This window comes from Schistocerca cancellata, chromosome 4 (genome assembly GCF_023864275.1).
Source record: "Schistocerca cancellata isolate TAMUIC-IGC-003103 chromosome 4, iqSchCanc2.1, whole genome shotgun sequence".
Classification (NCBI taxonomy): domain Eukaryota; kingdom Metazoa; phylum Arthropoda; class Insecta; order Orthoptera; family Acrididae; genus Schistocerca; species Schistocerca cancellata.
The window spans coordinates 792527364-792542730 of record NC_064629.1 but is presented as its reverse complement, the minus strand read 5'-3'; the positions used below and the strand labels follow the sequence as shown (position 1 = coordinate 792542730).

The window sequence follows — 15367 nt, the reverse complement described above, 5'->3', positions numbered from 1 at the left end:
TGCCAGTGAATTTGTTGAGAAATTTTAAAACTTAATTAAAGAGCTCCAGCTGATCCCTGATTTATAACATTCACGAGTCTGACTTAAACTACAAAATGCTTCGTACAAGAACTTTTTCTGCACAAAATCAGTCAGCTATGTGTCAGTACAGTACTATAATAAGGCATGCACAGTTGCTATGCTTTCACTCAAAGAAACAATATCTTACCATAAAATACAGACATATTTTACAATAGAGGCATTGCTGTACAACACACATTCATGTAATTTTTTAGTGTGTTGACATTTTCGTTTCGCTTTGTTACTGGTTTGCCATGGAGCAATAAATTAAGGTTCCACAGCACTGTATTTAATGTTACGGGTCAATAAAAGTGTTCCTTTGATAATCCAACCTTTATTGCATTCCAACCATGCCCCTGCTCCCATAGGGAACAGATTAGAGAGGTTCTACTTTACTTCCTTTTGTGGGAAGTTGGCAACCAATTATGCCATTGAAGCATGACTTGCAGCCCATCTCATAACTTCAGCTCACCACAAGCTCTTCCCAGTGACAAATTGAAGTTCTCAGTCCGTCCGTGAAGTGTGCTTGGATGATGTAATTTGTAGGACATTGCAGGGGGGGTCTGAGTTCAAATCTGGGACAGACACAGAGTTCTAACTTGTTCCTTGCTGTTAACTAAAGGTATATTCCAACTACACATAAAGTTAATACAAAAATGTATAACTCAGAAATATGTTTCCATGCTTTGTATATTTATTCTCTTGATAACCCTTATAATGTACCACAGCTACACCTGGGAGCTTTATCATGCTCAATTTTGAAGAACCAGCAGGACTTATTGCAACAATACCTGGTTAAAAACTTTGGTTGTTACTTCACCTAATGTGTGTTAACTATAAAAGTGCTTAAGGTATCAAATTTCATGAAATATATTGATGCTGTAACCTAATGTTTTGTAGATACAGATAACTAGATTTTTACCAAAAATTTTGTTTAGTAGGGTGAGATAATAGGTAGACCGTTAATAGGTGAACACAACTGTTGTACTAGTTTGTGGGTTTTGGATGTAATCTGCTTTGTTTCAGGGCTTATGGAATTAATTTGTGAGTGGCCAGTGGATGGAATAAGTACCCATTTTTAGAAGCTGTTAGTGGTACTACTTGGGTTACAAAGTAAAGTTTAACACACTCACTTGTCTGCCGTTGCCTTGTTAACTGAAACCATTTATCCCTAACCTTCCCATAATCACTGAAACTGTGTGAAACCAGTTGAAGTTCTACTTGATTGCAGTTGGTGCAGAAAATAAAATGTGATGACTTTTGATGGGAGTAAGTCTTAAGCCTTATATGTAATTGGACCCACATTGATTTCAGATGCAATGGAATATCAGTTCTTTAATGCTTCAGGATCTATATTTTTAATCTAAATTGTATAGTGTGTTTAATTTGCACTGAAATTTTGTAGTGTGTACTCTGATAAGTGTGAGCAGAGTCTCTCTTCACTATATTTAAACGAAAATTACAGAAGATGTTGGTGACAGCAGATGAGCAGTGACTGTAGAGTGAAATTTCTCATTAACTGCAGTGCTTTTTGTGTTCTACAGACAATTAACCCCATGTAGTCTCTTGTCTCACTGCCTTACAAAAAAAAAGTTAAGCATCCAGAACACATTGTTGGATGTTAATATAACTTTTTACAGGTACACACCATCAGCATATATGTAAATGATTAGAGTTGCAATTATATGTGACAGAACAACCACCAGAGGAAATTAGCGTTGGTCATGTTTTAACATAGTTATCAGGCCTGGCAGGGTACACAAGGTGTTACAAAAAGGTACGGCCAAACTTTCAGGAAACATTCCTCACACACAAATAAAGAAAAGATGTTATGCGGACATGTGTCCGGAAACGCTTAATTTCCATGTTAGAGCTCATTTTAGTTTCGTCAGTATGTACTGTACTTCCTCGATTCACCGCCAGTTGGCCAAATTGAAGGAAGGTAATGTTGACTTCGGTGCTTGTGTTGACATGCAACTCATTGCTCTACAGTACTAGCATCAAGCACATCAGTACGTAGCATCAACAGGTTAGTGTTCATCACAAATGTGGTTTTGCAGTCAGTGCAATGTTTACAAATGCGGAGTTGGCAGATGCCCATTTGATGTATGGTTTAGCACGGGGCAATAGCCGTGGTGCGGTACGTTTTTATCGAGACAGATTTCCAGAACGAAGGTGTCCTGACAGGAAGACGTTTGAAGCAATTGATCGGCATCTGAGGGAGCACGGAACATTCCAGCCTATGACTCGCGACTGGGGAAGACCTAGAACGACGAGGACACCTGCAATGGACGAGGCAATTCTTCACGCAGTTGACGATAACCCTAATGTCAGTGTCAGAGAAGTTGCTGCTGTACAAGGTAACGTTGACCACGTCACTTTATGGAGAGTGCTACGGGAGAACAAGTTGTTTCCGTACCATGTACAGCGTGTGCAGGCACTATCAGCAGCTGATTGGCCTCCACGGGTACACTTCTGTGAATGGTTCATCCAACAATGTGTCAATCCTCATTTCAGTTCTCTTTATGGATGAGGCTTCATTCCAACGTGATCAAATTGTAAATTTTCACAACCAACGTGTGTGGACTGACGAGAATCCGCACGCAATTGTGCAATCACGTCATCAACACAGATTTCCCGTGAACGTTTGGGCAGGCATTGTTGGTGATGTCTTGATTGGGCCCCATGTTCTTCCACCTATGCTCAATAGAGCATGTTATCATGATTTCATATGGGATACTCTACCTGTGCTGCTAGAACATGTGCCTTTACAAGTACGACACAACATGTGGTTCATGCACAATGGAGCTCCTGCACATTTCAGTCAAAGTGTTTGTACGCTGCTCAACAACAGATTCGGTGACCTATGGATTGGTAGAGGCATGGCCTCCACGCTCTCCTGACCTCAACCCTCTTGATTTTCGTTTATGGGGGCATTTGAAAGCTCTTGTCTACGCAACCCCGGTACCAAATGTAGAGACCCTTCGTGCTCGTATTGTGGATGGCTGTGATACAATACGCCATTCTCCAGGGCTGCATCAGTGCATCAGGGATTCCATGCGACGGAGGGTGGATGCATGTATCCTCGCTAACGGAGGACATTTTGAACATTTCCTGTAACAAAGTGTTTGAAGTCACGCTGGTACGTTCTGTTGCTGTGTGTTTTCATTCCATGATTAATGTGATTTGAAGAGAAGTAATAAAATGAGCTCTAACATGGAAAGTAAGCGTTTCCGGAAACATGTCCACATAACATATTTTCTTTCTTTGTGTGTGAGGAATGTTTCCTGAAAGTTTGGCCGTACCTTTTTGTAACACCCTGTATAAGGGTGTGAACAGCATCAGATGTTGAGTGATCACTGTGAAGGACATGGAGATCCCACATACTTTTGTGAGACAGCATTATCAGTGCCTGATCTTGAGTGAAAGAAGCCTTATAGCGGGTTCTCATTTGGCCAGTTCATCATAATATGCAAAATCCAAATTTCTGGGGCAACCAGATGTGCCAGTGCCCCAATGTTGAACAGCATGAACACTGGGAGAAACATACTCATCAAGGTTCCAGTCAACCACTTCTGACCGCCACAAGGTTGGATTGGCTTATTGGGGACCGTGCACATTGTAATCCCCTTACATCTTTGCCTGTCATCTGATAACAGGTAACAGACTCCCCGCTACACTCTGTGTCATTCCACACTATTGGTTGAAGATAAGCAGCAGCCAGACTAACAAATATACCACAACACGAAGGCTGTGATTGTAGTGATGCCGTGATCAGAAAGCATTGACTGCTGATGAATGTCGGCGATGAGTATGGTGGCAACCTGGAGGGAGATCCAGAGAGGCACAGCAGTGTATCTCCTGGCATCATAGTGTGGGGAACCATTGGACCCGACTTCAGGTCACGACTGTTAGGCCGGTATTACACTATCAAATTTCTTTGTCAAATATCTTTGTCCAAAATCTTTGTCAAAGATATTTGGTGGTGTAATAGGGAACTTTGTCAAATGTCATCCAATATTTGATCAAATCTAGGGCCTCACTGTAGATTTGATCAAAGAAGTCGCTTGTCTTCTGTTCACCGCAGTGTGACATGTTACCACATGGAGCGCTAGCATCGCTGCATTCTGTCGTCGTTAGTGTTTTTATAAACATTGCCGGTAAATACAACTGGTGTTTGCCGACAACTACAAAATTAATAGAGATGTATGAAGCTGATGAGGTGCTTTACAACATGAGGCATGCTGAATACAAAAATAGATTACAAAGATTAGAGACCTGACCTAACCTAACCTAACCTAACCTATTCTAACCTAACCTAACCCAACCCTCTCCTGTAGCAAGGAATCAGAGTGTTACACTAAGCCTGTCTTCTGCAGATGTAGCAGTTCTTAAGTGAATATTGTGCTTTTTGATATGAGGATACACTTCATTGAGCACATACAGAAATGTATGCTCATCCATTCTTAAGTAATTGATGTACGACTTGACATCCTCCACTATAAGCTTACATAACAAGTTTTGTTGAATGCTTCTATCGTGTCATCGTAAGACCCACGGCTTCACCCAGATATGTTTCCTTTTTTCCCCCACTTCTCTTCCGCATGTGCACACAGTGCAACTGTGGTGCATGCAACTGCTGCAGCTAATAACAAGTTGTTGTTCTCAGCCATCTTGAACTTTGACAAAAAATATGATGACAGTGTAATACCCCTTCTAGCGCTATGTGAAAGATCTTTGTCAAATATATTTGACAGAATATTTGATCACATCTTTGATTAAATCTTTGACAAAGACATTTGATAGTGTAATACCGGCCTTAGTGATTAAGAGAACTCTGACAGCACAGCAATACATCACGGACATCTTGCGTCCACATATTACCTCTCTTATGGCAGTATCATGGTGCCATTTCTCAAAAGAACAATGCTTGTCGAAATGATACACGTCTCTGTGAACTGTCTGCATGATGTTGAGGTACTCCTGTGGCCAGCAAGATCCCAGATTTGTGCCTTGATAGAACGTGTGTGGGATCAGCCTGGGAGTCAGTTCCATCCTTGTTGCCAGTATCTGGGATATCAATGACCAGATGTAGCCCCCCTTGCTCCAGGAGAGGATACACCAGCTTTATGACACTCTTCCCAATCAAATCAGTGCATGGATCCATGTCAACATCATTCTGATAAGTAGGCTCATACTGCCGCATTCTTTGTAAATCTGACTCAGTTTTGTAATCTCTTAGCTAACATCACTTATCCTCTCAGCCCATGAAGTTTCGTTTGATTTCATTTCATTTCCTCTTTCCGTTTGGGATGTTTCAGTTTTGTCAGGCACTGTAGTTCAGAACAGGCAGTTGTAGGATAGCGTTGGGTAACAATGTTGTTTCTTGTTTGGATGGTATTTGGTTCTATGGCAGAAAACCACATTCACTTGCATTCTTATCTTGTTACAACGATTCCATTGACTGTCCTGATATAAATAAAGATGCCTGAAGTATGTATAGGTATTGCTACTAACAAGAAGTCTTACTTTAACTTTCATCACTTCCTGAAACAAGCAGAGGTCTGAGTCTATTACACTTGTATTTGCAACTCTATATTAACTAAGCTGAGTTTGGGCACAGACCGAAGACTGATGGCTCTGGAGACTGGAACACTGTAGCCAAACCACTCGAGCTGATCACCACAGTCTGAACACTCAAGACAGGAGGCTTCTTGCAGCGGCTTCTTATTGATGTGATGTGTGGCGCTGACAGCACTAATCCAAGGGGGTGTGTCCCTTAGGTAACTGGCAATTTGTGGAAGTGGTCGCTCGTGGCTGCCTCTTGTGGTAACCTACAGAACCACTACTGCAAACTTGATATAGTGGAATGATCCACTCTGCATGGCATCAGTTGATACCACAAACAAGGCATGTGGGTGCCTAAGAAATTTAAGAGACTGATATCAGATCCCATTTTCCTACAGAAGTAAAACAGTGGATCACTGAGGTGTGTCTCCTTACATGTTGTGTCACTGCTGTGACAGAAACTCGTGTCAAATGGGGGCTGATCGATTGACAATCAATGCTGTGTTCTTGACTTTAGTGAGTTACCTTCAATTAGCTGCCCTTAAGTACAGTAATGTCCAAAGTAAAGTACACTATGTCATGTATGTTTTTGGTGTATAGTATGACAATCTTTTTTTTTCTTTTCTTTTTTCTGTTGTGTTACAAATTATTGCATAACTTACTACTGCTTTCAATGTATCTTTGTCACAGGTAGTTGAAGACATTTTCAAGCAACTCAAACTCCATGAACCAGTTGCAACTTTCAAAACTCCATGTTTTAGAGAGAATTTATTCTATGATGTCGTCTTCAAAAGTCAAATAAAAGATGATCCATATGAAAATTTAAAGGATTTTGTGATGGGCTGCCTGTACACTGATAGTGCACCATCTATTAAGGTAATTTATAGACATATTTGCATTTCAGATAAAAAAAATAGTAATCAGGATTATTTTAAAATGATAGTAAAAAGGTAAAGCAATTTATTCTTTACAGAATGACATACACCATTCAAAACACCACGTGGAGATAAATGACTGTTTTCATAGGTGCATTGTTTATTATTTTAAAATCTCTCCATGATGTTTGCATACGCACCACTAGAAACATTTATTTTTGTTTTGAGGGTTCTATATCTCAATTGGTAAAAATTAATCCCTTATGGCATCAATTTATTGTCCTCCTATCAGTCCGGCTGTTAAGGCCCCCTTTTCTCAGGAAAGGAGAGGTATCAAGTTGAAATTTATGTCAAATACTAATGTCTGTGATCCCTTGTGAGAGTAACAAATTTAAGATTCTTAGTTAATGGAATCAAAATTAACAGCTGTATATGTCGCATATATTGATACTCACAAACTCGCTCATCAAAACCTATAGATGAACTATTTATATAGATAATTAAGCTTGTACATAACTCTCAGAGCAAGAGTCATGCTCACACTTGTCCAGTTTTTTGGTGTTCTTTCACATATTATAGATTCTGCATTGAGTTCCCTAAATGACTCAACAGATGTTGAGGTACTCATCCCTTGTCAGCATTCTGTTAGAATATAGTTCCTGTCTTCATGAACATTCTGGTGTAAATGGGAAGGAGTGCTATCCAGTTGATAGAAACAAAATGAAAAGTATTTTCCTCTAGTTGTGGCATAAAGGCATTCTAACACATACAGGTAGGTAAAGCCAGTGACACAATGCTGTTTAAAAAAGAAGGGCCTTCACACTTCCTGTGAGTTTGCTGCACAATCACATCCTCTTGTGATAAATCTCTCTCATGCTCCACTGTTTCATGCAGGTTTTCTGTGTTGCAGGTCCTGACATTGTGGTACTTGACATTCCCACTGAATTAATATTGCCTTGCCACTGAAGACAAACCTATCTTTGAATCAGTCCTCTTGTAAAAAAAATTTCAAATGTCAGTTCAGAAAGTCACACACTTTTATTACTTTGCTAGTCTCAACTTCTAGGTGAGCTGCAGCTGTATGACATGCGGGATAGGTGGCATCATAGAATTTGCCAACAGTGCCGTGTGTTGCACTTAATTCATAACAAGTTTCCATTGTTGATTTTCTGTAGATTCTTCGCACGAACAGCAAAAACTGTCTCTTGTTTCATGGTTGTGGTTTATTCAGTAGTTGCAATACCACTTCTGACATTGGATGTCAGAGACATGAGACTTACAGACACAAATAATTTAAGTTGTCTTAACACTGCTTATCATCATTGGTTGTATGTTACTTCAGTAACAACATTAGCTTATTGTTGCACTGTAATTTTTAATAACTCTGTTCTTACACCAAACTGTACAATAGTGTTGAAAAGAAAATCATTGTCACAACTCATTAAAGTGCTGTTTTTAGGAAACAATAATATGCAGACACCAATATGAAACATACATATCTGAAACATATGTGATTGTTTCTCATGCATAGCATAAAATCTGTGTTACTAATGGTCACAAACGTTACCAGTAGGTTAAAACCTGAAGTAGTTTCTTCTGTTTCAGTTGCAGAACTTCCTCATCTGTGAATGAACGTGCTGTGTCACTGTCGTTCTTTTTACAAAAATTTTGTTTGATCCAAATTCAAGGTTTCACAAGAATTCATTTCAGTGAAACATATATCCATACCAGACTACATTTCATTATAGTTAATCACACACAAGGAATGTGTACTCATAGGAATGCACACACAAGTTGTTAGGACTACATGCTGTAAAAATTGTAACATTGACTGAGTGAGATGGAAAAAGGAGAAATTTTTTCCACTAGTTTAATCTGTTTTTGTTTTGCAGGCTGCTAATGGATGTGGTATTATTTACTGCAGAACACGTGATGCAACTGAAACTGTTGCTTCAGTACTCACAAAAAGAGGTATACGGACACTGGCTTACCACGCAGGTTTGTTTTTTAGTTTTAAAGTCTCTCTCTCTCTCTCTCTCTCTCTCGTGTGTGTGTGTGTGTGTGTGTGTGTGTGTGTGTGTTATTTTTAGTACAGCATTTAGTGAATAATATAGCAATAATGTAAAGGTGACTTACAGTTGATGTTACAGGCCATAAGTAGTATCAATCGTACTTCCATGGGATGAAAGTTGTCAGACAGAGAACGATGATTAAAAAAAATCTATGTGTACAAGACACTGCATTACCCCAGAATGCACACCAATATGAAACTGTGTGGTATATAAGAACTGTGTGCCAGACTGAGACTCGAACTCTGGACCTTTGCGTTCTGTGGGCAACTGCTACCCAAGCATGACCCAGGAACTGGGCGCACAGCTTTACTTCAGCCAATATCTTATTTACTGTATTCCATATCTCACAGTAGCGCCCCCTCTCCCGCCACACTCCCCTCTCCCGCTGCAACATCTCTTACGTATTTTTGGGAATGTGTTCTGAAGTTTCAGTAGCCCGTCATAGGAACAAAGCTGCTCCTGTTTTTACCTTTGGTCTTCATTTTCCATCTCTTTCCCCTTCCTCTGCTTCAGTGTTCGAGGTCTCTCTTTATTTCTTGTTCCTCCCTGTGTACTCCTGAAGACCAGCCCACATGTTTGATGCATAACAGGGGTTGGGTAATGCATAATTCCCAGCCCTGGGTTGACATTAGGGTTCGCACGTACACCCTGGCACACGCCAGGACCATGTAGGGGTGACTGCCTGAGCTGTTATCTTCCCAATTGCCTATTAGTCGCCCTGTCTGGAGTTGGGGAGTTATGACCTTATGTGTGAACAATCACCCAAGGCCCCCACCCCCCTCCCCCTGAGGGGAAGGTGAGCACCATCAGAGAGACTGGCAATCATGGGTGATTTTTTTTTTTTTGCAATGAGCCAGTCTTCATCTCAGTCTACGCATAATAAATGTAAACAGCATGAGGCTAACAGTTCAGTGACTCTCCGAGATGCACCTTGGTTCCTCGTGGTGTCTCATCTTGAAGGAGGTCAGTCTTTTAATACAGTTAATCCATTTATTATTCAGAAGTCTGTTGATTCAATTGCAGGCTATGTAAAGTCCTGCTCTTGCTTACGTAATGGGACTTTGTTTCTGGAGACCAACTGTGATTATCAAGCCCAGCAAATGCTTACACTCAGTTCTTGCTACGTCTTCTCCATGAAGCACCTGGCTCACAGACTTGCCATAGTGAAATTGCCCAGTATAATGGTAGCACCCCCCCTCTCCTTCTCCTGCAGCTGCACAACAAGCCACCAGATCTTTGCCCCAGTGGCAAAGTCATCTGCTATACAACCAGTGGGCCAGAAAGGGTAAGAGGAGCACTTCCACAAAGACTTTATAGCTCTCTCCAGCCAACAAATATCTGGATCTTTGTCTGTTGACCGTAAAGGCTCTAAGAAATCGAACAAAGACAAATGGTCTTCTCCTTCTCCAACTTGGAGAGCTTCTTCAGTGGTGTCACCGCATGATGCCCAGTCAACTTCCATTTTGCCAGTGCATGCCGCTACCATATTTCTGCTCTGGAGTGTATGGGCCAACCCAGGGAATGTGTTGACACCACAGTAGATTTCATGGAACTGCCATCATCGCACTTCCCTCCCTACACACACACAACCTCCCCATTCTGCCACCCCCCTCCCCCCACAGCCGTGCCGCTTGCCCTCACTTACATCCCTGTGTCTCCTGCAATCTCCCCCCCCCCCCCCACCAAACCTCTCCGTGTCATCCCCAACCCCTCCACCTCCCCTTCCCCCGCCTTCTCTCTCTCTCTCTCTCTCTCTCTCTCTCTCTCTCAAAAAAAAACACACACACACACACACACACACACACACACACACACACACACACACCCCAATGATAGTCAAATATATGACTGCCTGGTTCTGTGGATGAAAACTGCACTGGAGTCTGTTGTAATTTTGGTCGTTGTTTGTAAATGTTACTGTTTTTTTGTGATATTGATGGAAATTTTGTATAGTACAATCATAAATTCCCCATGCAAAATTTCAAATTAGTATTTACTCGTGGCATTACTGTAAGCTTCAGATATCTGTACATTCAGAATGTTTATGTGTGGAATTTCGTGGTGCTTAGTTCTCAAGTGCTGATAACAAGTATTACAGAGTGTTTAATGTCACTGTAACAGGTCTGAAGGCAGCAGATAGAGTTCAAGTTCAAGAAGACTGGATGGCTGGAAGAGTGTCTGTTATAAGTGCCACAGTTAGTTTTGGAATGGGTGTGGACAAGGCCACAGTGAGGTTAGTGTGTTTTCTTAATTCTGTCATTCTTAAGTATCTAGAATTTTAAACCCTTTTGTATGTATGTACTTTGGGTTGTTTAATATACAGTATCTTCAGTATGATTATTTTTCAGACTACAGGCAGTTCTTGATTTTGTGTTCAAATGTGAAACAATTAATATATTAAAGAATGTGAAAGATAAAGATATACGTCAGGTTATATAAAGCAGGCCTAGACAAAAATTACACTACAGAAATGCAATGTAGCATACACAATAAGTATTTCTGGGAATAGGAAATGAACTAGGGCAACTGGTGGCACAGTACTTAAATAGATATGTGAAATTATTTCATATTGCTTTTAGTGTTATAAGGTATCACAATATCTGATACTGTAGAGAAATAGTGAAAACACTATGTCTGCATTACTTCGAGAACCATTAAGGATCAGCCTTGTAAAAAATAAAATAAAAACTTAGTAGTAGTAAAAATCAGATTATAGTTTTACACTAATGAGAATGAAGTGTGGCCAGGTTGTAGCCTATCCCCTTTGTTGTTCAAACTGTGCATTGAGGAAGCAGAGGAAAGGGAGAAATTGGGCAAAAGATATACATGTTTTGCTACTACTGATTAAGTGTACTGAACAAACCTTATATACTGCCAGAAAAAAGAAATTAGTACACCCTTTTAGAGGTTTCCAATTCACTCAAGATACACTGTGGCAACAATGCGTGTGGAGTGCATGAAATGATTAAATTTAAAGCTCGATAAAACAAGCTGTGAGGTACCAGATATTGACTCGTGCTAAAACACCAATATTTGTATGTGGTGTAGCCTCCATGGGCAGCAATGCAGGTACTGAATCTGACATGCAGTCACTCGCACAGGGTGAATACTGTCCTGGACTATGTTATGCCACCCCTCCTCAACCTGTTCACATAGTTCTGTAAGAGTTGTTGATTCATGAGTCACACAAGTCACTTTTCATCCCATCACCTGACACACGTGCTCAATTAGAGACAAGTCCTTAGATTGTGCTGACCATGGAAGTTGCTGCATGTCTTCCAGAGCACATTGAGTTTCACAGGCAGTGTGTGAGTGAGCATTATCCTGTTGGAACAAAACATCACCTCCCTGTTGCAAGAATGGCAAAAGAATAGGTATAACATTTAGAAGGACCCCTGGTTAATGTCCATTCCAGAAACACCAAAGATGAATGAAGGTTGTAGCTTACTGCCTTCCAGATCATAAGGCCTGTTTTTGGGCCAGTGTGTCTTGGATGAATGCACTCTACAAGACAGCACTCACAAGGTCTGTGTCATATGCCCAAACGACCCTTACTTGTGTGCAGGTAGAATCCGCTTTCATTGCTGACAACCTCAGCACACCTTTCCATTTTCAAAGTGATCCTCTGTTGGCACCGTTTGAGCTGTGCATGTCGATTTTGTGGCACGAGTCAAAGACAGGCTAAAGATGTGTGTGCCCATTGTCTCATTGGTAATACAGAGTGTATACACTCTGAGAAAACCGGGAAATCTGGGAAAAACTCAGGAATTTTTTCATTCAGGAGAAAACCAGAAAAAACCCAGGAATTTTCTAGAATTCTGGGAATTTTTCATTGTTTTAGTCTTTGGTTAAATTTTTGTAACTTTGACTGGTAAGAACTGATAAACAGCAAAAAGTGTCAAAGGCTTTAGGACAAAGACTATGGGGTACTTCATAACAGCAAACTGTTTCCGATGAGCATGAGATCACAACTGTTTACATTAAGTTTGTTTTGAGCAGTTGCCAGCAGGCTCATGCACATGTGCTGTTGAGTTGCTGCATATGACCAGTGCCTTTTCCCACTTCTTGCTACTTGAAGTGTGGCTGCAGCAGTAGCAAGAAGCAGTCGTGCTACACAGAAAAATTTTTCTGGTACCCCCAAGCTACCAGATTCGCGCATGCGCATAGCAGGCTTTGTTTTAGCGGGGAGGGGATAGTGACCCATGTTTACATTTAGTGATTTTGATGTTTCCCGATGTCCTATTTCCTCGTCATTTACAGTTCACACATCAGATTAGAACGAAACGGATTTCTGTGGCCAGCAGCTACCAACTGAATTAAAATACATTCATATAATTATGGAAGGCTGTTATTAGTTTCAATTTTCTAATTTTACTCTATTTCCACATATTGGGCAGTCAAGCATTAATCACCTTGCACATCAATGAAGTTATTTTTGCCTGCTTTCTAAATAAATGTGGCCTGTTATTAATCTTTTCTGCTGATTTGGCTTTTATTAATGTTTTCTGCTGATGCAATCAATTTATATGAAACAAAGTGTTTCATTCCACACTATTGGCTAGTTCCAACTGTTCACTGAATTTCTAGTGCACATTTTCACTGGCATTAAGCCATAATAAAGAATCAAACATGAGACAATACAGTACTGGTACTCCAAGAAAATTTGCATCCCGAAAAGCACACTGAAAAGCTTAATATCAGGTTGGGGCCTGCTTCATTGTGAACCTGAACACATGACTGTGTCATTCAAGCCAAATTATGCATTTTAGCATGGTTTACAAAATTCCTATGCTCTTGGAGTATCCTCTGATATCATATTTCTGTTATGACGTCATGTAGGATCTCTCAATGCTATATGTGTACGAACATATGGGTTTCCTACATCATCATACCTGCCCACGCGCAGTAACGCCTGTTTTCTGGTGCTATCTGGCAGCATGTTATAGGTTTTGTTGTAGCTTATTAATCTTCAAGACCAGTATTATATTGGAAAGCTTAGATTTTCTTGTAGCTACACTATGTACATAAATTTAAACCATTATCTTTTCCTATTTGTGCAGTCACACAACTAAACAGTGATGTTGCTGCTACGTCAGTCATTACATCATGCTCCTTATACTCTAAATGAGCATAAAGACCATGATGTAATGAATCTTTATTGTAAACTAAAGTCAGAAATTGATGACAAGAAGGAGACAATAAAACCAAAAGTTTGTTCTGTGTCATACAATGGTGCATTTTCCAACAGAATTGCACAAGCTTTCAGAAGAACGAAAGTCAATATTGGATTTCAAACAAAAGGTACAATTGGTTCTAGGCTATGCTATAAAGCTGGCAACAACAGCAACAAATATTTAGAATCTGGTCTATAAGATCAACTGCCAAGACAGTGACAAGTTTTATATCCGTCAGGTGGGAAGGAATTTCAAGATTCATTTTAGAGAGCATACATATAACCAAAATAAGAGCAGTTTGGGTACACGTTTGGATAGAGGAAAAACATGTGGCAGGAGACACAGAAGGTAATGTAAAGTGTTGCATAGGGCACCAAAGGGGCAATCACTGAACCTATTCGAGGAAATGCAGATTTATGTACACAGAAAACAGCAACCAGAATGACTGCTGCATGAGCAAAATGAGTTTAATGTGAATGCTTATTTTGATGTATTCAGGAAGATAATAGTCTGAGCAGCATCAAGAGCTCCAGCAGCTTGCCGTGAGTTCGTGTATGCTGGCCACCAGCAACGAGGAGACTAGGCCTCCTTCCGCAAGTTCCACCACTAGAAAACAAGACTTTCATACTGAGAAGCCACAAGGTGGCGCCATTGAGATCCTAATCCAGATGAATTATCGATTCTTGACTTTTTCATTAATAGCCACTGTTTCATTGATTATCTTACACTTGCATTTATGGTTTAATTGTTTTGTCATACTGGAAGATTTCGATTTATAGGTGTGATTTGATTTTTAGACTTTTTATACTGGCTTTTACACAGTTGTATATTTTACTTTGACAGGCTACTAGCTTTCCATTATCACCATCTGTACTTTCTATGTGGATTTTAAGTATGGATCTAATTCCATGTATTGTATGTCAGCACATATTTTATTTTCAAATGCTCATTTTGCCAAGTGAAGTAATTTTAATTAATGACTATACATACTGCATTTTAACTATTAAATTTGCGATATGGTTACTCATGTACCCTAGCTATAGTGCCCCCTTCTGGCCTTAGTTATTTGTATAAATACCAGAAGCATCCAAGTCTTCAAAAGCACTTACCATGTAATTTGACATTGATACCTACATCTGAATATTTTGTGGTATGTGTGGCTGCAGCAAATTGAACTTAGTTGATTACACCATTGTTTTTGTTTGAAACAGATATGAAGGTTTCAGTAGCCGAAACTCGTAATAGTGAAGTGTAATAGTTTGTGTGATCAAGACTGACCTGTAATGGTAAATATGATTACAGACTCACTTTCAGACTTTATCTTTTCAATTGATAAACCAATATGCATAGTCATAACCCTGAATGCCAAGTTTCCTCTCCACCCAAAAAGTACAACTCAGTGATTCATGCACTAACAATGAGAGTACACCAAATCAGCAATAGATACAGCCTGGAGTGAGGAAATCGCACCCAGTGAACCATTTCAGGGCAAATGACTATGTTGAGAGTACCATAAAGAATAATGGCAATAAGGAACAATATGAGAGCACCCAGGAAGAAGCACCATGACAAATTGCCCACGTACCACACGTATTAAGCATTAGTTACAAGCTGGGCA

The 15367-nt window shown here is 40.1% G+C and overlaps 1 protein-coding gene across 1 annotated transcript in view; it reads left to right on the top strand.

Annotated features, from left to right (window-relative positions):
- LOC126184681 (uncharacterized) overlaps positions 1-15367 on the top strand; it is a 295613-nt gene that overhangs the window by 169580 nt on the left and 110666 nt on the right. The window contains exons 5-7 of the mRNA XM_049927173.1: positions 6319-6504; positions 8396-8501; positions 10697-10808. Coding sequence (XP_049783130.1) covers positions 6319-6504; positions 8396-8501; positions 10697-10808 — 404 coding nt within the window. The remainder of the gene's footprint in view (positions 1-6318; positions 6505-8395; positions 8502-10696; positions 10809-15367) is intronic.